Genomic DNA, 19,931 nt, shown 5'->3' with positions numbered 1-19,931 from the left:
GGGAGCATTTTTGCAGCTGACTTGGGGAACTTGAGCTACTGGATACCACCAGCCCATCACATCAGTTTAGGTGAGGGAATGTGGTCTGCAAGTGCTTGCTTATCTGTTAAAATGCAAAAGCAGCCAGGTTAGGTAAAGCCTCCTTTATCAGTGGCAAAAAGCTCCCTTGGTTGGCTCTTGGTGCTGAGGCAGTTTAGGGAGCTCTTGTCTGCCATGTTCAGCTGGCTTTGCTGGAGGCATGTGGGGAAAAATGTTCCCTTTGCAGCAAATCCTGTATGTTGATTGTTTCTGGGTTTGACCTCTCAAGGGAACCAAACCCTCAGCTTGGCTGACTTCTGCTTCTGCCTTATCTGAGCGCCTCTCTGCCCTGCCCCGGGATCTCCTCTGTGCTTTAGGGTTTGCCTTAGGATTGCTATTGCTCTGGGCAGTGGGAGCTGTGGGAGAGTGGCAGAGCGACATTGAGGCTGTGGGATTAATGCTGAAGGAACATGCTTCCAGGTCTCTCTCTTGCCCTCCCACTCCCCCCAAGCTATAAGGGGGTGGGAAATGCCCCCCGCCCCCGGACATACAGACCAGGGTTGTTGCTGATACTGTTGCCTGTGTCAGTTCCTTACCCACTCCAGGGAAAAGCTTGTCTTGCCTTTCCTGGCTCTGCTGGAGGTGAGTACTCAAGCCAGGCTGCAGGGGTTGCTGCAGGGAAGTGGTGGCTGCTGCTGCAGAGGGAGGTGACCAGTCCTGAAAGGCTTTGGCAGGCCATGGAAAAGGAGGACGTGGGTGCTGTCGGCCCTGCAGCTCTCCTGAGGGATGCCTTTGCTTCAGCTCCTCAAGCACACGTTGTTCACCATGAGCTTAGCCAAAATTTCTGTAGATGTCTGTAAAATTCTACAGGCTTCCAGGAGAACAATACAGACCTGACCCAAAGAGACAGCCCCGTACTCACTCAGACCATGATTTTAGGATGAGTTTGTTCTCCCCTGCTTCACAGCTGTGTGTGTTCTCTTGTGCTGTCTCTGATACCTGTGGGAGCAGCTGTAAGAGAGGACCCTGGCCTCTGACATACAGGAGACTGAGGAAGCTTGAAGCAGGAGAAAGGGGTCAGTTTGGAGACTAGCTGTGGTCTGATTAAAGGCAAGGGGCAATAGCAGCACAGAGGCTCCTTGTAGTGAAGTAGCTGGGATGGAGCTGTGATTCTGTGGCACCTTGTTTTCTTTGCTGTTTGGTCATGGCCAGGGGCTGTAGATGCTATGGCAATATTAACCTTATCTGCAGCAGTATGCTGAGATACCAGGAGATGTTGGGAGGGATGTCTGCTTTGCTGCAGAGCTGCTGCTTTTCCTGCCTGGTCCTGCTATTTCTCCATTTCCTGTCAGATCTGCAAATCTGTTAAGTGTTGTGAGAAGGTGGATCTCCAACTGGGATGTGAATCAAGTAGATTACAAAGTGATGCTCTACATGTTGAGCATGGCATGTCAATGAGCCTTAGGAGAAAATGGACCAGATTGGTTTTCCTGGTTGAGTGAAGTGTTGTAGTCCCTGGGGAAAAAAATGGTTCAAGAAGGAGAGACTGGCTTGGCTGATGGGGTAGACGTGCTGAAGAGGGATGCATCAATGGAGTTGGATCATGGGGTATGGACTGCAGTTGTGAAAGCTACTGGAGTGGTGAGGGTAGAGCCATGTAAGCATTAGGACCAAAGCTGACAAAGAGGGGGTGCAGGTATGACCCTTTGGATTGCCCGAGTGGGAACTGGCATGTGGATGAAGGGAAGGAGGACCGAACTGGGATGGGCTCAGGCAGGAAAGAGGGCTCTGTAAGGCCTCTGAACTACTCTCCCAATGCTTGTGCTTTGTCTGCACTTTCAGGTTGCCTCCTGTCTGGTAGCTCGTCTAGGAGAAGCCCTCCTTTTGTGGCTTCTCCCTGGCTGGCGGTGTGTGTCTGCTGAGCAGGAGGTGACATCTAGTGTCAGCTCAGTCAGCAGTAACTGTGACTTGGGCTGGTTCTGGCTCTTCCTTCCACTCCAGGTTCTGTGACAACGGTTTTTGGTGCATGCAATGGGTGCAGCTACAGTGTTCTGCTCTAAGGGAGGAAGCAAGCTCCTTGCCCCTTCTGTTGGGCAGAACAGCTTGAGCTGGGTGCCTCCATGCAGTGCCACAGATCCCTTCCTCCAGAAATTACAAACATTTCTCCTTCAGGCTCTCTTCAATCTGGGTGCTGGTAGCAGGGTGGTAAAATGAAAGGGATGGAGCTACTGGTGGGAGAGCTGGTTATAGGGGTGAGGCCAAACGTGAAGCCAGGCATGCAAGGGTAGGAGGTGACCTGTTTTCCTACCCTGATGGATGCAGTCACTCCTTGGTTTCACCTAGACAAGTGTCTCTGGAGGCTGTGTGCCATGTGTGCTGCCCACTTGAGGTCTCAGGTCTGCCTGTGGGGACCCAGGCTTCCTTCTTTGTCCTTGGGAGAGTGGGCAGAGGAGTGAACAGTGGCCTTTCCTCTATATCTCCCCGCATCCTGTCCTTTGGAGAAGAGTTGGACGTGGAGTCCAGGCCCTTGGCAGTCTGGAGTGTATGCTGCCTTCATCTCTGGTGACTTCTTTATTTTTGCCATCCTTCAGGATGATCCAGCGGCACCAGCTGGTGCAGACTGTGCTGCAGGAGCTGCAGGAAGCCACTGAATGCTTTGGTCTGGAGGGCCTTACCAGTGCTGCACTGGAGGCAGAGAGGACCCTGTCATCTTTCTCCCTGCCTAGCTATTGTGGGAGACAATTCCAAGAAGAGCTGGAGGTTGACCGAGTAGCCAGGAGCCTCTATCCTGAGGATGCCCCAAGTAACATGCTGCCTCTGGTTTGCAAAGGTGAGGGGAACCGCCTCTTTGAGGCTGCCAGTGTGCTTCTCTGGGGCAACCCCAGTCTCAGCCTGGAGCTGCAGGTGCGTACCGTGGTGGAGATGCTGCTGCACAAGCAATACTACTTGAATGGCATGATTGACTCCAAGGTGATGCTGCAGGCTGCCCGCTACTCCCTCTGCACTGAAGAGACCCCAGAGATGACCAGCCTTCCCATGGCTATTCTGGAGGCCATCTTTGATGCTGATATCAAAGCTACTTGTTTTCCTGGCACTTTTGCCAACATGTGGCATGTCTATGCTCTTGCCTCAGTACTGCAATGTAACATCTACTCCATCTACCCCATGAGCAACTTGAAGATCCGTCCCTATTTCAACCGGCTCATCCGACCCAGGAAGTGTGGCCCACGAACCTCCACGCTCCACATCATGTGGTCAGGGCAGCAGCTCTCCCAGCAGGTCTTCAAAGCACAGTACTTTGTGGCTGTGGTTGGCCTGGAGGAGCTAGAACCCAAAATACCTTCACCAGAGCCTCCTGTCCAGCCCATGAAGACTCTTGAGCTGCTGAACAGTGACCCCCAGCTGACTTACTCAAACCTGCGTGACCGGTACAGTATTACCAAAAGCACCTTCTACCGCTGGAAGCGCCAGTCTCGTGAACACCGGCAGAAAGCAGCTGCCAGGTTTGCAGCTAAACACTTCCTCCAATCCTGCTTTCAGGAGGGCAATATAATCCCCCTCCAGCACTTCCGACAAATGTTTCCAGAAATCTCCCGATCCACGTACTATGCCTGGAAGCATGAGATGCAGAGCACGGTCAATGGTGATGCCTTTGCTCCGGCTGAGGCCTATGGATTGCAGGAGCTTCACAAGGATGTCCCAAAAAAGGCTGATGTGGATGAGCCAGCAAATTCAGGGGGGAGCTTAAGATCTCCAAGTCCTTCTCTAGACCCCATCCAAGCAGGAATCTTCATGCAAGGAGCCAAATCCTACCTGGAGAAATGCATTTCCATGAACACTTTGGTGCCTTACAGGTGCTTCAAGCACAGCTTCCCTGGCATCTCTAGGTCCACTTACTACAACTGGCGAAGAAAAGCAATCAAGGAGAACCCCAACTTCAAACCCCCCCAGTCTCCCTTGGATAACCAGAAACCTCTAGTGATAGGAAAGCCATTCCTGCAGTTGAAGACAAGCAGTGTGCCTGTTAGGAAGAGGCTGGATGGAGATCGTCCAGCCCCCAGGAGTCTTTTGCAGCTCAAACCCTCTCTATGCTGGAGAAAGCAGCTGCGAGACATGGCCAAGAGGCAGGTCCAGCAATGGCGACTGCCGTTCTGCAAGTACCGTCTGCGCTACCCATCTCTTTCCTCCACAGCCTACTGGTTTTGGAAGGGCAGTGGCTGGGTCCTTGGGCAGCATCGCCTGCCCTGGACCAGCTCCAGCCGGCTGTTGAACCAGGTGGTTTCCCTGGCACCTGCAAGAGTGGACCCAGGTGCCCCAGTGCCCCAGTGCCACATGGAGGTAGCCACCAAGCACCTAAACAAGCTGGTGCCAACTGCACCATACAAGACCACCATTTCAGGCTACGCCATGTCAGAGAGAGCCAACAGCCGGATGTTTGTGATGGATGTGATTGCCACTGCCCAGTTCAAGGCGCAGGCCAAGCTGTTCCTGCAGCAGCGCTTTGAGTCGAAGACCTTCCCCACCTACAAGGAGTTTAGTGCCCGCTTCCCACTCACGGCACGTTCCACTTACTACATGTGGAAACGCGCCCTGCATGATGGGCTGACACTTGTGGATGCCTGAGTGTAGTTGTCAGCTGGCTTGGCCATAGCTCCTTTGATGCGACCTTTGGCTCTCTGGTGGGGTGCCCAGGCTGGGCCCCACTCTAACTTTTGTTCTGGCTTGGTTTTGTTTTGTTCCTAGTCTCTGGATTTCTTTTCTGTGTGGTTCAATCAGGTATGAGAGTGTCTGCACAGTGACTGTTCCAGCAGACAGGAGGAGTGGAAGGAGAAAGCACCGAGTTGTCCCAAAGGGGAGGGGCCAGGGGTTGTCCTCTCTGTGCTCAGGGTGAACAAGTAAGGGAGTACCATGTCAGCGTCACAGGATGCTGCCAGGCCTCCTGAGGTGGAGAATGTGAAGGTCTCTCTGCCCTGTGCACTTGCTTGAATGAGTAATGTGGAGGTGCCCAGCATCCCCTTGGCAAGCAAAGCAGTACTGGCTGAGCTGCAGGTGAGGAAGGGCTTGGACAGACATCTTTGATCTGAGCTCCATCCAGCTAAGGAGAATAACAGCTGCCCTTGGTGTCAGCACTAATGTCACCTTGGCGTTTTGGCTTTTAATGCTGGCATCTGGCTGCCCTGATCTTCTTGAGAGGGTGCAGCAGCTGATAGAGGAGGGGACTTGTTTGTGTCCCCACTATAGTCTGTCTACTGGGAATGCTAAGCTAGGAGCCCGTGTCCTTTGCAAGCTCTGTAGAAGCTGTCTCTGACCTTTCTGGTCTTGCAGCAATAACCTTTCACACAGTCCTTTACTCTCTTACAGCTGGCAGCTGCCTTACTTTCTTAGGGTCTCTCTTCCCTGATGCCTGGGGGAAGTCAGGGAGACTGAACTTTGTGTGGCCAGTGTCCCTGCATCCCCGGTGCTGTGCTGCAAGCTGAGCTCGGTGTGGGTGTCTCCTCGCAGCAAATGTAGATGCATAGTTCACTTGTAAGAAACTGAAGCAATAAAGACTTTTCCACTCCTAATTTTGTGCGGTTTGTTACTCTTGCTTGTGTGATTTCTGGTCAAGACTTCCCCATCTATGTCTGCTTTTAAAGCTGGCTTTTGGGCAGAGGGTGCCTGCACGCACCTCAGTCCCTGCTCCTGTGCATGTCCTTTGCTGCTTGGTGGTGCTGTGAAAGCCTGATAGGTGCTGTGCTTTTCCTGGTGAGAGGCCAGGACTCACCTCCCAGATTGGATGCAAGGCTGGGGACAATGCAGTTGACACAGCAGCAGTGTCTGAGATTGTCAGCACATAGTCATGCCCTGAAGTGGTGGTGCTGTACTGGGAGGCTAAAACCAGCTGTTTGCACCTCTGTCCTGCCAGTGTCTCGGGGTACAGGGCTGGGGAGTCTCTGCCTGCTCATGCTCTGCTGGGTGTCTCTGAAAAAGCCGTGACTCCTTCAGTGTGTGAGCTCCCCTGTGGTATCTGCCAGCATGGCTGTGCAGGACTGAGCTGCGGAGAGTCTGGGGTTGGCTGCTACTGCTGAGGAGAGTGGTGACAACTGCGTACCCCTTATTTTCCCCAAAGCTGCTGGGAGTCAGAGCACCCTACAAATGTGAGAGAAGAGCCTTTTAAGCCCTGCACCTAGAAAATCGGCCTCTGAGGCTGGGTCTAACAGGAGGGCTGAGTCCTTTCTTACCCTCAGGCCTTTGCAGGGTGATAGGGAACTTTGGTGATCTTCTTAGGAGTTGAGATGCAATAACACCCTTGCTTGCAAATAACTTCCCCCCCCGCCTTCAATGTGTCTGGGACCTTTCAGTCCCTACTGCAGCCCAGTCCTGCTCCAGATGCAGCCTGGCTTCACTGACCACCAACCACTTAAGCAGAGGGAAACCTGTGCTAGAAAGCCCTGCTGAGCTTTCCTGGGCATGAGCCTACTCAAGAAAGGGGGGCTCAAGGTCATCCTGTGGCATCCTTGGGCCTGAGCTATATGGTAGGGCAGCCCTTGAGGAGCTGTGCTGAGACAGTGGTACCACTTCAGGTACCACTTAGCTCTGTGTCCTTTGTGCAGATGTTCTCACCACCATGCAGGGGGGTAGTGGCGAATGGGGCAAGAAAGCCCAAGGCCATCTTTCAAGAGAGATTTGTCCTGCAACCACTACCCTCTTGCAAGACATTTTTGAGGAGCCTTTGTGAAGAGAACTAGGTGTCACGGTTTTTCTGCCCTTAGCTGAATGCCTGGGTGGGCCACAGTAGGAAAATAATACTTATCCCTCCGAGGGGTTTTATAAGTGCCTTTACATTTCTACCTTCTTGTGCCTTGACTGGCAGCAGGGTTATGGTGGGTGTTTACCAGCAGGCACCACCAAAATGGTAGGTGCTCATTATTTACTGTTGTAGTTTGTGGATGAGCAGAGTTTAAATGAGGGGGAAACTAGCACTTGATTCATACCTGTCATGCTGGTCTCACATTGAGCAACGGATGCTCCTGGCAGGGGATAAATTTGAGGTGGCCTCAGCTGCTTCTTGCTGCACTGCTGGGCACCAGTAGATAAATCTCTCCATTTGCACGTGTGGAGTGAGGTTTAGCCACCTGAACACCCTTGCAGGTGGATGCTTAAAAGCAGTAATCCCCACTAAAGATGGAAATTAAAACGTAAGTGAAATGCAGAGGGTGGGTGGCTGCAAAGTCCATGGGGACCAGTTCCTCGTCCACCTGCAATTTAGGGCTCTACCACTAACGCACCTCATTCATGTCTGTGAGAGCGGGTTTGCAGGTGCAGGAGGTGGGCAGTGCAGTGGGCTGCCTGGACACCATGCTGTAGAAATAGTTGATTGTGCCCAAGGAAAGCTTTGGGGAGCTTATCTAATTTGTGTTATCTTCACATTAGATCTGCCCTTTTCATGCTGCAGCGATGGTTCAGGCCTTTCCTCATTTTCTGCTGGCTGAGGAGCTCCCTGCCTGCTGCAGCAGTTCCTGCGGGCAACTCCTCATCGCATTGCCCTGCATTTCATCCTGTCTCCACCCCTCTTGCCTTCAAGGTAGACCAGTTACTTTACTCTTTTTCTGTATTTCCAAACCCTGTATTCTGTATTTCCAAATGGCACCAAGGCACCCCTCCTTCCTATGCTGACTTACTAGAGAAAATATGGAACATTGATCCTCATAAGGATCCTCAAAGATTTTGCCCTTCAGCCCAACAGATCTTCTAAAATATTAATAACCCATTAATACCCATGGTAGCTTTCTTGAACAGGCCTCACCTGATGGAGCCTGGCTCCATCCCAGCAGTTTGAAAAGGTCCAGATGCAGCATTCCCTCCTTTCCTCCTCTAGAAAACAAGTGAGCTAATGTGTAATGTTAATTTAGCACAGTCATCACCTGGAATACACTGAAATTTTTGAGAAATTACTCAGATATGAAAGCACTTCAGGAAAGAAAAAAACCTATCTTTCTAGCTTAATACTGTCAAGAATTTACTGCCTCTGCCTAGACTGATATATTAGCTTGAGGATGGCATTTTGGCAGATACTGCATGTATTTGCATTTAATTTCTCCTTCCCTGGCTTATTCCTTTGCCCCTCTCCCCATCTCTCCTTATCACTTCAGTAAATGCAGTCTCGGGGCAAGGCAGGAGAGCTATGGCAGGATGGACACCTCACACCAAACTCAGACACCTAAGAATAGTTTTATCTTCTTAGCATTTCTGTAACTGCATGCATCTGGTCAGGGAGCAGGTAGGGAGCCTGCCTGTGGCAGCAGGAAGGAGAGTGCTGGCTCAGATCCCTTGTCTGCAGGACTGTCCCTCAACTCTCTGTGCCAGGACAAGGCAGCCACCCCTTTGTGGAGTACTTTCAGGGCTGAGTGTTCCCAAAGGTCAGATACCCTTCTTCCTTTCTATGCTGTTATGGCTTGTGAGGAATTAAGCCCTTATAACCAGATTTCACATGCCTGTTACACATTTGAATTGCAGATGATACAGAGGACTTTAAGCACCGTGCTTCAGGCAGGGACACAGTTAAAATGACAGATTTTGGCTGTTTGTCAACCCGAGAAGCTTGTCCACCCATCCGTGACGACACGGAGAAGTTGCAGGCGGCTCCATCCCAGCGTGCAGACAGAACTGTCCTGCTACAGCCAACACTGGCATACTTGAAGGTGTAGGGCAGGTGAAGTACCCTTTGCCTGTGAACGGCGAAGCCACCAGTCCAACTTCACAGTTGAGGTGAGAATTTGGTCACCAGAGGAGATCATGTTGCTGTAATGCACATTGACTTCCACAAGACACTGAGTTTAGTTCTGCCTGACATTTTGATTAAGCAACAAGATTGGTTTAAAAATTAAGCCAGCGAACACTAAACAGATTAAAATCCAGTTAAGCACCATGTCTCCACAAGTGAAGAGGAGGCCTCTGTTAGAGGTGGGGGATTTCTGCTGGGAGGACTCTGAAAGGCTCCCAAGGATGGGAGCGAGCTGAGTGCAGCCCTGCAGCCGGAAAAGCTCCTGAGCAGCAATGAGATGCAGGAGGATTGTGTTGTCTGTGTCCAGTACTAGAGTAGTTGCTGCAGGACACCACAGCATTTTTGGAATTGAGTAGTCTGGAAGAGCTCAGGAAGAACCGGGGAGCTTCAGAGAGGAGCAGTGGTAGGTCAGATGAGCTGTACAGGGAGAGAGCCCAGCAGCTCAGTCTCTTCAAGGCAGCAGAGATGACGGCGAGGAGAAGGGCAGCTGGGCAGACCCTGGCAGCACCAAAGCGAAGGGCTGTCAGCAGAGAGGAGCCCCACACCCATGAGACCAAAGCAATGCATTTTCAACATCAGTGGAAATTAGCCATGTGAACTGCGTCCCAGATGCCTGGGTGGCTACTTCTTTTGCTTGCTGAGAAAAGGTGGAAAAATCCTGGCCATGTGAATTGTGGGGTGGGTGTAAGAGGCTCTACCATCACTTGTGAGGATATTTAAATTGTATTTTTAAGATATACCTTCTAAAGGGCAGCTGTGGTTCACTTGCAAAGACCGTGGCTCTGAGATACAGCCTGGGCCCCAAATACACCAAACCCAAGGTCAGCTCAGAGGAGCAGCACATCCCCAAACATCCCTGCACCTGAACACTGTGGGGATGTAGAGGGGAACAGTGGGTAAGGGGCTGTGCAGTGGTACACCGCCTTGGCACCACAGGGGCACAAATGCACAGTGGAGGGTGATGCTAACACCCCTGGTGCATCATCCCCGTTAACCAACCCCTCCCACGGCATTGCAGCAAGCCCCATGGCTCACAACAGGCCATGGGGACAGCATGTGCCTTGTCGCCAGCAAGCTTTCCCCACGTAGTGCTCTGTGCGCTCTCAGCACCGCTTGTCCTCCTGCCCTGTGGGGACAGCTTGGCCCCACCAACGTGCCTTGCTGCATGTGTGGCTGCCAGAGGCTATGGAAGAGAGAGATGGTGCCTGCATCTGCAGGGAGAGGGAGAGGTAAAGAGCCTCCTGATTTTATAGCAGCTGATGCCTGAATGATGGCTCCTAATTGGCTTCTCCCTGTAAAAATCCTCTCCCAACCAGCCCCAGGAGGGACGGCATTGCCACAGGCTTTGCCTTTCCACACTCTCTCCAGTGCAGGATAGTTTTGTGGAGCAAAGGGGAAAGGATAAGCTAGTTGAAAAGATACGCTGCTAAATGCTTTTAAAAAATATTTTTGGACAGGAATAGAAAATCTACCCCGTCTCAGATAATTAGCTATTTCCTTACTGGATTGCTGTGAAGTGAAAATACTGACTGTGCCATTAAGTGAGGCAAAGAACTTACTCCGCTTTTATTTCCTTGTGTCTCTTTTCTTGCCAGCCTCCAGAGGATAGATGGGGGGAGGATCAAGGCAATTGTGCCCCACCAGCACTGGCTGCAATCTCAATCTGGGCAGGGCTCAGAGAACAGGTTGCCACTTTGCCTCTGCAATGGGCTGTATCCTTCCAGGTAGATCAAGGAGCACAAAGGGAAAGACACCCCCTGCCCCACATCAGTAGTTTCCATATTGCCCACTTGGGGATGACCTGATGTTGTCTGGGAGGATGGAGGAGGACCAGTGTCCCAGTGGATCCCTTCAGCTGGGGACAGGGTCCCACAGGGGTCTTGTGTCTCCTACAAACTATATCAGCTTGTTTCTCTTCCATCCTCTTGCCTCATCCCTGTAGGAGGAGGAGTGAGACCCATCCCTGCATGGCCCCATCCCTGCATCCCTCGTCACTGCTCCCCAGCCCTTAGACTGTAGCCAGTGGAGCTGTTTCTGTACTGCAGGATTTGCCACGGGCCATCAGTGTGAGCAGAGCAGGGGAAAGGAGGCAGTGGCTTTGATACATCAGTCGCTCAGATTTGTATCCGGGGCAGCTTTTTTGTTTTTCCTCAGCAGCTTTCTCCCTGGCTGCATCCCAGAAGGAGGTAATATTCAAAGGCCAGCCCTGCCCTTGTCATGGTCTCCATCTGCCCAGTCCTTAGTGGCTTCCAAAGAGAAAAGCGTGCCAGGATGTGCTCACCTTGACGTGGAGGTTATGAAAGGAGCCCAAGCTGGAAGGTTACAAGTTTTCCACTGTTGTGAAAAGAGTCCAAACCCCAGTGCACCTCAGACAGCGCTGCCCTGAGCTCCTGGCTGAGGAGCACCTCTCACAGGCGAGGGATTGAAGGGATGTTCAGCCAGCTGCAAGGAGCAGGGCTGGCTCGATCCCTGGGGTTTTCTCCTCACAGGAGGAGGGCATTAGAGATGCCTGGTGATAGCACTTCTCACAGTCCAAAAGCTGCTTAGCACGTGGGATGAGAGAGGGGTATCTGGGCATGGGTGCAGGGAGAGAGGGCAGGGAATAGGCTTTCTGGTGACTTTGTCTGTCTCTGGCTTAGGGTAAGGGCTGGGAGTGCTGGTGGGGCCACAGGGCAGGGGCATTTGGGGAGCAGTGGGCAGGAGATAATGGGATGGGGTTACTGGGGCCAGGAGGTTACAGGCCTGTGCCTGTGGTAGGGGTGCCAGACAGCACCTATATTCACAGGGACAGGTACCTGCAGCCTGCTGGCAGAGAGCTCAGTTGCAAATAGATGTCCTAATTTATGAATAATTGATGCTCAAGAATGGAGAAGCGGGGGCTTGTTCTGATATATCATGGGACCATCAGGCACCTCTTGTTCTCATTTTTAGAAAACTCTGGGGTGCAGGGAAGGACAGCAGGTTGCTGTATACATCCTTGCAGGACATCACTACTTAACCAGCCCACATCCCCTCTCCCCTCCCAGCTCAGCAAACCCCAAAGTCTCCCTCGACAGCCACCAGGAATCCCTCTCCACCATTGCCATTCTGCATGGGCACAGACCGTCTCTGCACTCTCTGCCCTTCACACCACCTTCCACAGCTGCAATGTGCTGGGTGCCCCGCACTCCCTTCTCCTTTCTGGCCTAGACATTTTGCCAGGCCAGAATTCAAGCCTGTTCCTCCTTTGTCCCAAATTTCTGAGTATCCCCTTTGGGATCAGAACCATTACAGAGCTCTGCCATGGGGCTGAGAGTCACTGGTGGGAGAGGGACTCCTCTAGGACAGGAGGGAGGGGGCAGAATCACCTCTTCCACACTCACTAGCAGGGTTTAGTTTAGTTATAATTAGTTTAAATTTTTTTTAAGCTCAATCAAATTTCTGGGACTTGCATTTTGCTGACTGCTGTGCCTTGCTGCCTTTTTGGCTTTCTTCCCTTCTGCTCAGGTGGATGCAGCAGATGCTGTGAGTCTATAACAATTTATTCACCAGCAATCTCCGTGCTGGTCCTCAGATTTCAATTTCCACATGTTTCCCTTCAGGCTGTTTCCAACTAATTTATCTATTTGCATAATGTCCCCCTTAGGGATGGTTTGGCACAGCCCCTTCCTTTGACAAGATCATCAGAGATTCAGGCTGTTAGCGAAAAACACTTTAATTCTGTTGGCCCTTTAGCCCTGTCTTTCCCCATGCATCTCCAGTTAAAAAAAAGACAGAGGTGGGTTGGAGTGCAGGAGTCTGGGAGTGTGCTGGGGTCTGCTGGCCCCACTGCCAGGGCAGCCCCTGCAGGGAACCAGCCCACAGAATTACAAATTCTCAGCAAACAGGTTTTCATTGCCAATTTTGGTCCAGCAGCCCTGGTGGTTTTGTCTGGACCAGAACCAGCAGAGGTCTTGCCCACCCCTGCCTACCAGCAGCTGCCCGCACCCCCTGGCTGGGGTTGCCTGACGGGGAGAGGTGGGGAGGGCTTTAGCTGGGATGGCACTGAGCTGAGGGTGGTGGGTCTGGTCACCCCTGCTGCATGGGCACCCATGGATGTCCCTTCTCCTGAAACAGCACTCCTGTCCAGTTCAGTTACTTGGAGGGATGCATGCCCAGGAAGGCTGAGCACACAGAGGGGAGGGAAACAAAAACCATCCATCAGCTGCTGGTTGAGGGTGAACCTTATCTCTCCTCTCTAAGCCACCTCATCTCTTCTGGATACCTCAGTCCTTCCCTGCAAATTTGCTCTCTCTCTTCACCATAGAGGAAAGACCTGCTTATTCTCTCCTCATGTTTGTTCTCCTCTGCCCCTCTTTGAGCACATTTTATGCTTCTCCACACACAGAGCAGCCTGAACATACACAATGCTTCAGTCTCTCTTTCCCTAACTCTTTTCCATCCACACATGGCAAAAAGCCTGCATCACCATCCTGCTCCCAGCACTAGCTGCCCACTATGATCCACATTGCAGTACTCTTGAGTTGTTCAGACACCAGCTAGATTACAACTTCCTTTGGAAACTGCATAAACACCTCCTAATTTAAGTGAGCTCAGCAGCCCCATAAAGCTCTCTTCCCTAGCCAGCTCCATGTCCTTATAGACACAGTCTTTTTTTTTCCTGATTTTTTATTAGCTCTTCAGTGTTATAAAACATAATGGGAACTTCCGGACCAGCTTCTGAACAGGTCTCTGATGTGCTTCTCTCTTCCATGGCTCATATACAACAGCAATTGCAGACATTAACATGCTTCTCTAGGATGAAATGTACATTTGAATTACATCCAGCTCGAGGAACGTGCTATGCCTCTTGCAGAGCTGGCTGCATCCTGCCCAGAAATCCCAGTGAGGGAGTGATGGGCACCCAGAGTCTGCCTGCAGCCCCCTGCACACTGAGGAAGGAGGTGGCAGAGGAGCCATGGCCAGGGCAATGGAGCTTCAAGGTGGATGCTAGGGAAGGGGGTGAGGCAGGGCCTTTTAACACTAGCCCTTTGGGCCAGTGAGTGCCTTCACACCCACCTCTGAAGCACTTGATGTGTCACTCCCAACATACAAATTAGCAAAAGATGTAAGCAGAGATGCGTGGGATTTCCTTGTCAGCAGAGTCTTTGAATGGGTGGAGATACCCCTGTCCGAGGCATGGGAAGAAGTGTATTGGGGTCACCGCTGTGTCTTGGGCTCCCTCCAAGTCTTCCTTCTCATCCCCTCACAAACACCACTCCCACCTCGGTCTCTGTGTGTCAGCTAAGCCTTTTCTTTGCATCCCTCTTTGTGTGCGAGGCCCCGACCTAGAGCTGAGAGTGGAGTCCTTCATACTCCACCCCTCCCAGGTGATTTCTTGGGTAGAAATTACCATTACAAGTCTTTTCAGGGCCCAGCAGTGTGGGATGCCAACCTTACAGGGGCTGCAACAGGCAATTATCATGACAGTCATTATTAAAGTAGAGAAAACCTTGCTGTCTTTGCCAGCTTGCTCCCGTGATGGGAGTGATGGTGTGCAACCTCCAGTCTGCCTTCCTCCTGGACAGGCCAGCAACTGGGATGTCCCATGGATCAGGTGTTCATCTGCAGAGATATGCAGGCACCATGCCCCTCTATCATGTCCATGCTGTGTTGCTACTTTGCTGCAGCTGAGGGGCCAGGTTCCACCCCATGGCACTGAAATAAGAATGTTGTCACCATCATGGGAGTCTGGAAACATCACCAGGACCCCAGCCTTGCAGAGTCATTCCCCACCACTGTATCCCCTCTCCTCCCTGCATGCCCCCTTCATGGGTCAAGCCTGGACACCAGCAATGGATGTCCCAGCTTTGGGGCTTGGAGGGGAAGCCATGGCCCTGGACAGGGGTGGTGGCAGTAGCCCAGCATCAGCACACAGCATCTTTCCTGCACATCTTCCAGCAGGCAAACGTGCTTCTCCTGGTACCAGATGCCAGGCAATGCCCAGTTCCCTGCTGTTGGATGTCCCAGGGAGACCAGGGGTCTACTCTTTGTCTGAAAGAGGAAAAAAACCTGTGCAGGGCATTCAAGCTGGGGTCTGGCCGTTGACGCAGCCCTTGCAGGCACTGGTGCCCTGCGCTCTGCAGGAAAGCTTGATCTCAGGAGTGCCGGTGGCCAGGGATGGTGCTGACGTGCAGGTGGCAGCTATACGTGGCTCCCCTTGGAGAGATAAGCGATCAGTGCTACCACAACTCCAACGTACACTCCTGTGCCAATGGTTATGGAGAGCGCAGCGAGGAAGAGAGCTCGGCGGGAAGCTGAACTGGCCAGATGGAGATCTCCTTTGGAAACAGCTTTGCTGGTCTGGAAGGAGAAGGAATGCTCATTGCTCACAGCAGTACCAACCTGGCCTTTTAGCTTGTGTGCAGTTGTTTCACTGAGTTAACGCCCCCTTCCTCGTGTGTCCCATGAAGGCTGGGGACAGACAGCAAGGCATCTGTCCAGGAGGGCTCAGCCCAGCAATGCCACCTACACACATTTCCCTGTGGACTTTGCCCCCAGGGGAAGCGTGGGCTGTGGTTGTTTGTCTGAAATCCCCAGCCATCTGGGCATTCAACCAGAGCTGTGAGTGGGTGGCTGGACCCTCACAAGACCAGGCAGGTGGTTGGTACAAGGGATGATGGCTGACACCAATATACTCTATACAGACATAAAGCGAGTACTGCTTGACTAGGCAGTACTAGGCAGGGACCTGACTCCAGACAGCATGGTTCATTGCTCTGCTTGTGCTGCCATTTGATTGTCCCTGCGTAGGGTTTTCAGCTGAAGCCTATTTGACATAGAAGGGCTGATGGAGCCTGTGATGGAAACAGATGTGGGGGTTGGCTCTCTGGGCCGGCAACTTCCAGTTTTCCTGAGTGCTCAGGGCACATTCAGAGCTACTCTTGATATTCCCCAATATTTCTCTTCAAGTTGCCATGTGGAGATCAGGGCACTCACTGTACACAAACACCAAATAAAGAGATAGTCCTTGCCTCAGTGAGTGAACAAAAGTGGTAGTTATAGCAAATGGAGATAAATATAAATTGACCAAGTACATCATCATCATATGGCAAGCACACTGTGCTACCCTACACCATGTGGAAAAATGTGAAATCAGCCATTCCTTGAAGTCCTCATCAGTTAAAGCTTCCCCACCTCTCACAGCCTCTGTGCCAGGTACTCATGTTAGACACTTTTCCATTTCTGTTTTGATCCTCTTGACTTAACTTCTTAATGCTTCCCCTCCATCTATTCTTGGTACTGCAGCATCTGTGCAAATGTAGAGTAAATCTCCTGGCTCTGCATTAATTATTCTGGGTCAACAGTAATGTAAGTGAGCCCAGGCTCTGGGTTAAGCCTTCAAGAAGGCAGCAGCATCTCTGAGCTAGTGCAGGCAGAGGGCCATCGCCCTCTCCAGAGCCTGGCAGTGTCTCACACAGCTTAGCCAACATGTGTCAGAAACAAAAGCGCCAGAGGAGCTGTAGTGTGATATGGAGACCAGGGAGCCCCCCCCCCCCCCCAGCCTCTGCCAGCCTGGCAGTGTCTCACACAGCTTAGCCAACATGTGTCAGAAACAAAAGCGCCAGAGGAGCTGTAGTGTGATATGGAGACCAGGCTCCCTTTTGTGTCCAGTCTCCAGAGCAGACTGACTCTTGAAGGCATAAACTGCCTCGGACTGAGTCATGGTGTACAACCTCTGCACTACTGGAGAATGAGAGGCACTTGGGAAAATGCCATCTTCCTGAGACTGGCTGGAGGGGGAGAACCTGGGGCAAGGGGTTAAGGGGAGCCCCAGTACCATAAGTAACACCCGAAAGCCTCAAAGGTCCAGTAACCCACACAAGACTGGAGGACTTGCAACCTCACAGCAGTTGAGGCAACATCCAGAAGCACCCTTTGTCTCAGCCATCAGGTGTCTGGGCATGGCACAGAAATGATGAGCCTTAGGGCCAGAAAGGTCACCTGCAGGGCTGTTGTAGTTTGCCCGGCCCTTGCCCTAGCATTCAGTGCATGCAGGCAATTAAAAGGATCTCTTACCCCTTGGGAGAAGTAGAAGGCAGCAATGCCCAGGGGCCAGAAGCAGCACAGCATAGAGAAAAGGGCCAAACCCAGGTGGTCCCGGGGAGGAAGCATCAGGAAACGATCCTCACTTTCGCTGTCACTGGAGGAGTCGCTCTGCAAAACCAGAGGGATTCAGCACATGCCCACCTCTCCATACCACCCTGCAGGCTTTGTCTCAGGCCCTCTCCTCCCAGCTCCTGCTGTCTGCTGGCCCTGTCACATAAAGTCATAGGTTTCCCACCTGCAAATTCAAGGACTGAGTTTCGAAAATATTTTAGCCTCCTCAGCCCAGTTTGATGAGAAATGTAACTCGGAATTCAGCAGTGGAGTGGATTCTTGGCTCCTTGCCAGAGCAAATGCTGAGCTCGCTTGCTGGGAGTCTGAGATTTCCCTGGGAGATAGATAGTCTTAAACTGAAATATCTTCAGCTTTGGCAGAACTGACTGTTTGTCAGGTTAAACAAACTTAAACAAAGCGTGTTATCCCCATTAGGGACTAGGAGATCGATACCCTGCTAACCTAATTTAGCAAGGGAAAGCAGCTGAATTGGAGCCTCCATGACAGGGGCGATGTGTCCTGTCCACTTAGCAAGCACATTGCTCAGAGTGGCTGCGGTCAGCCCTCCTGCATGTGGGCACTGCTCGACTAGCCACAGACCAGCCTGGAAGGGATGTGTCCTAGTGGGGAAGGCATGAAGAGGTGGGGACACCCTTGATGCCATCTGAAAAGGCCACATCACCGTCACTGAAAGCAGCATAGCTGGCTCATCAGACATCAGCTCTAGCAGGCTTTGGGGACCCACTCCCACCTCTCAAAGTCCTGGATGATGTTCCCACCCTCTGTACTGCCACTCAAGCCACGATGGGGCACAGATCGCAGCAGGAGACTACTTTGCCAGCTCTCATTCTTCCTTTGCAAGACTCATCCTGTCTTTATATACAATACTTTCTCTTGTCTGCTGCCACCAGGCACGAGAATTCTGCTGTTATGTAAGGATTGCTCTTTCCTTAGCTCGAGTGCGACAGCAGCAGCAGGCTGCCCTTGTCAAAGGGTCCCCATACCCCAAGGGTCCTGCAGAGATGGCCGCACCTCCACTTCACTCCTAGCAGGTATGCAGCCAGGCTGCCATCAGGGAAGCTGACCTCCTTCTGAGGTCTGCAGTGAAGAAAAGTGAGCAGATATAAGGAGGAAGAAGAACTATTGGGTGCACAGGGAGAGGCTGGTGAGGCAGGAGATGGTAGAGTCTAGGGGGGAAGCTCTGGGGAAAGAATGGAGAATAAACAACCACGAATTTGGTCTGATCGCCAAGGTTACAAAAGGAGGACTTTAGTGCCATCCCACCTTGCAAAGCTCACCTCATAATCCTGGAGCTCCTCTTCCTCCACCCCATAGGACACAGTTTGAATGCAGATGTCACTCTCTATCAGGCAGGACCCTTGCGCCTCTTGCTTGTCGTGACCTTCAGATGGAGCCTCTTTGCTTTCTGTAAAAGTGGTCTCGCAGCTTTCTGTCTTGCTGTCCTTGGCCTTGAGAATGGTCTCATCCTTCACAAGGATGAAATTGGGACCATACAAGGTTTCAACGGCCAGCTGCAGGGAACTGGCATCCAGCAGCTGGTGAGTCCTGGCACCACCAGTATTTTGGAAGACATAGGAATACAGTTTCCCTTGGCAGCAATGACTGGGGTAGTCCTGGCTGTGATGCTGGTGGTAAGAATAGCTGCTGCAAAGGTGTCTGTTTGCCGTGGCCAAGAGCGGATTTTGGACCTCGTGCACGCTCTCCATGCTGCTGGTGGAGGCTGAGAGCGATCCTGTGGGAGCAGAGAGAGTGGGAGAGAAGAGGCTGTTATCTCAGAAAGAAAAGGAAGCACAAAAGCCTCTTGCCTATAAGGTGCCAATTTCAAGATGAGACTAGTGCGAACAGAAAGATTTTGCAATGCTGGAGAAAACAAGAGCCCTCCCCACCTCTCCACGTATTGAATGCTATCTCATCTCCGCAAACTAAGCATCTCTTTATCTCTCCCCAGCTGGTAGTAAAATAAGCATGCAGCCATGCAACAAGATGATCTGATTCAGACTGGATTAAGATGAGGATTTGCTGTATCTACAATGCAGCTTGAGATGGCCACGTGCAGCCAGACAGGATCTACTGCATCTTTTCTGCTGTTTTATAATGTCTGCTGCAACAAAGCCTAACAGACAGCACAGAAGTAGGTAAGAGGCTGACAGCCACCCAAGAGGCCTCCCTGTCTTCCCGAAGCAGAGGGCCACACAGTGAATTACAGCCCTTCGAGTATTACACATGCACCTAACCGGCTTTCAGGGACATGGAAAGTTTTCTTGGGCTTTTAGAAGGCTGAGCGGGGGCTGAGGTGAAAGCATTGAGCCACTGAAGGAAGCCAGGAGGCAGCTCTGAGGACATGGAGGTGGTGTTTAGGCTGGGCTGAGGAGTGTTGGATGCTCAGCCAGCTGTGAGGAGGACTGGAGGGATGCAGAGGTTAGAAGGGAGACCCCACGGAGACTGCACTGAAATCACGACAAGTAAATGATCCATTGTATCAGGGCCATATTTAAACAAGCTCCACCCCTAGGTACAGCAGCAGCCCTGCATCCCTGGCTCCAGGCCACTGGCTTTAGAAAATGCAGAGTCCAAATGGGATCCCCACTTGCAAATGTCAACAGAGGTTCCTTCCTCAGGGAAATTCACCCCCCCCTCCCCTTTCATTCTTGCATTTCAATGTGTTGAAACCTTGTGATGATTTTTTTTTCCATTAAAATTTCTGAGACAAAATATTTCAACATCTTTTCTTCAGAGGAGCATTTGTTCATTTGGCATCCCAACCCACCTCGGCACAAAGAAAATGTGTAGTGAAATATCAGCATTCCCCAGGAGAAAGAAACAATTACTTTGTGCTCTTCAGTACCTGAGCCCTGTGTTTTACAGCTGCTCTCTAGCACATTCCCAGCTTCTAGACTGTGCCACTTTATTGCCTTGCAACACCAAATGTTCCTGTCCTCCTTAGAGACCTCCATCACTGCCTCGCCCGCGGGATGCTGTGTAGCAGAGACACACTTCCACCTGTTATAGG

At 51.7% G+C, this 19,931-nt stretch overlaps 2 protein-coding genes across 2 annotated transcripts; one reads left to right on the top strand and one right to left on the bottom strand.

The window, feature by feature from the left end:
- Window positions 1-27: 27 nt before the first annotated feature.
- VRTN (vertebrae development associated) lies at window positions 28-4,641 on the top strand. Its single transcript, XM_010134860.1, has 2 exons — window positions 28-57; window positions 2,602-4,641. The coding sequence occupies exon 2, from the start codon at window positions 2,611-2,613 to the stop codon at window positions 4,639-4,641; it is 2,031 nt and encodes a 676-aa protein (XP_010133162.1). The 5' UTR covers window positions 28-57; window positions 2,602-2,610.
- A 10,303-nt stretch (window positions 4,642-14,944) lies between these two features.
- Window positions 14,945-18,627, bottom strand: SYNDIG1L (synapse differentiation inducing 1-like). Its single transcript, XM_010134859.1, has 3 exons — window positions 18,199-18,627; window positions 16,820-16,957; window positions 14,945-15,103 (listed from the first exon to the last, which is right to left on the bottom strand). Exons 1-3 carry the CDS (start codon window positions 18,625-18,627, stop codon window positions 14,945-14,947), a joined length of 726 nt encoding a protein of 241 aa, XP_010133161.1.
- Between the last annotated feature and the right edge of the window lie 1,304 nt (window positions 18,628-19,931).

The sequence above is a fragment of the Buceros rhinoceros genome, unplaced genomic scaffold (genome assembly GCF_000710305.1).
Source record: "Buceros rhinoceros silvestris isolate BGI_N320 unplaced genomic scaffold, ASM71030v1 scaffold42704, whole genome shotgun sequence".
NCBI lineage: Eukaryota > Metazoa > Chordata > Aves > Bucerotiformes > Bucerotidae > Buceros > Buceros rhinoceros.
This window is presented reverse-complemented; position numbering and strand designations above follow the sequence as displayed.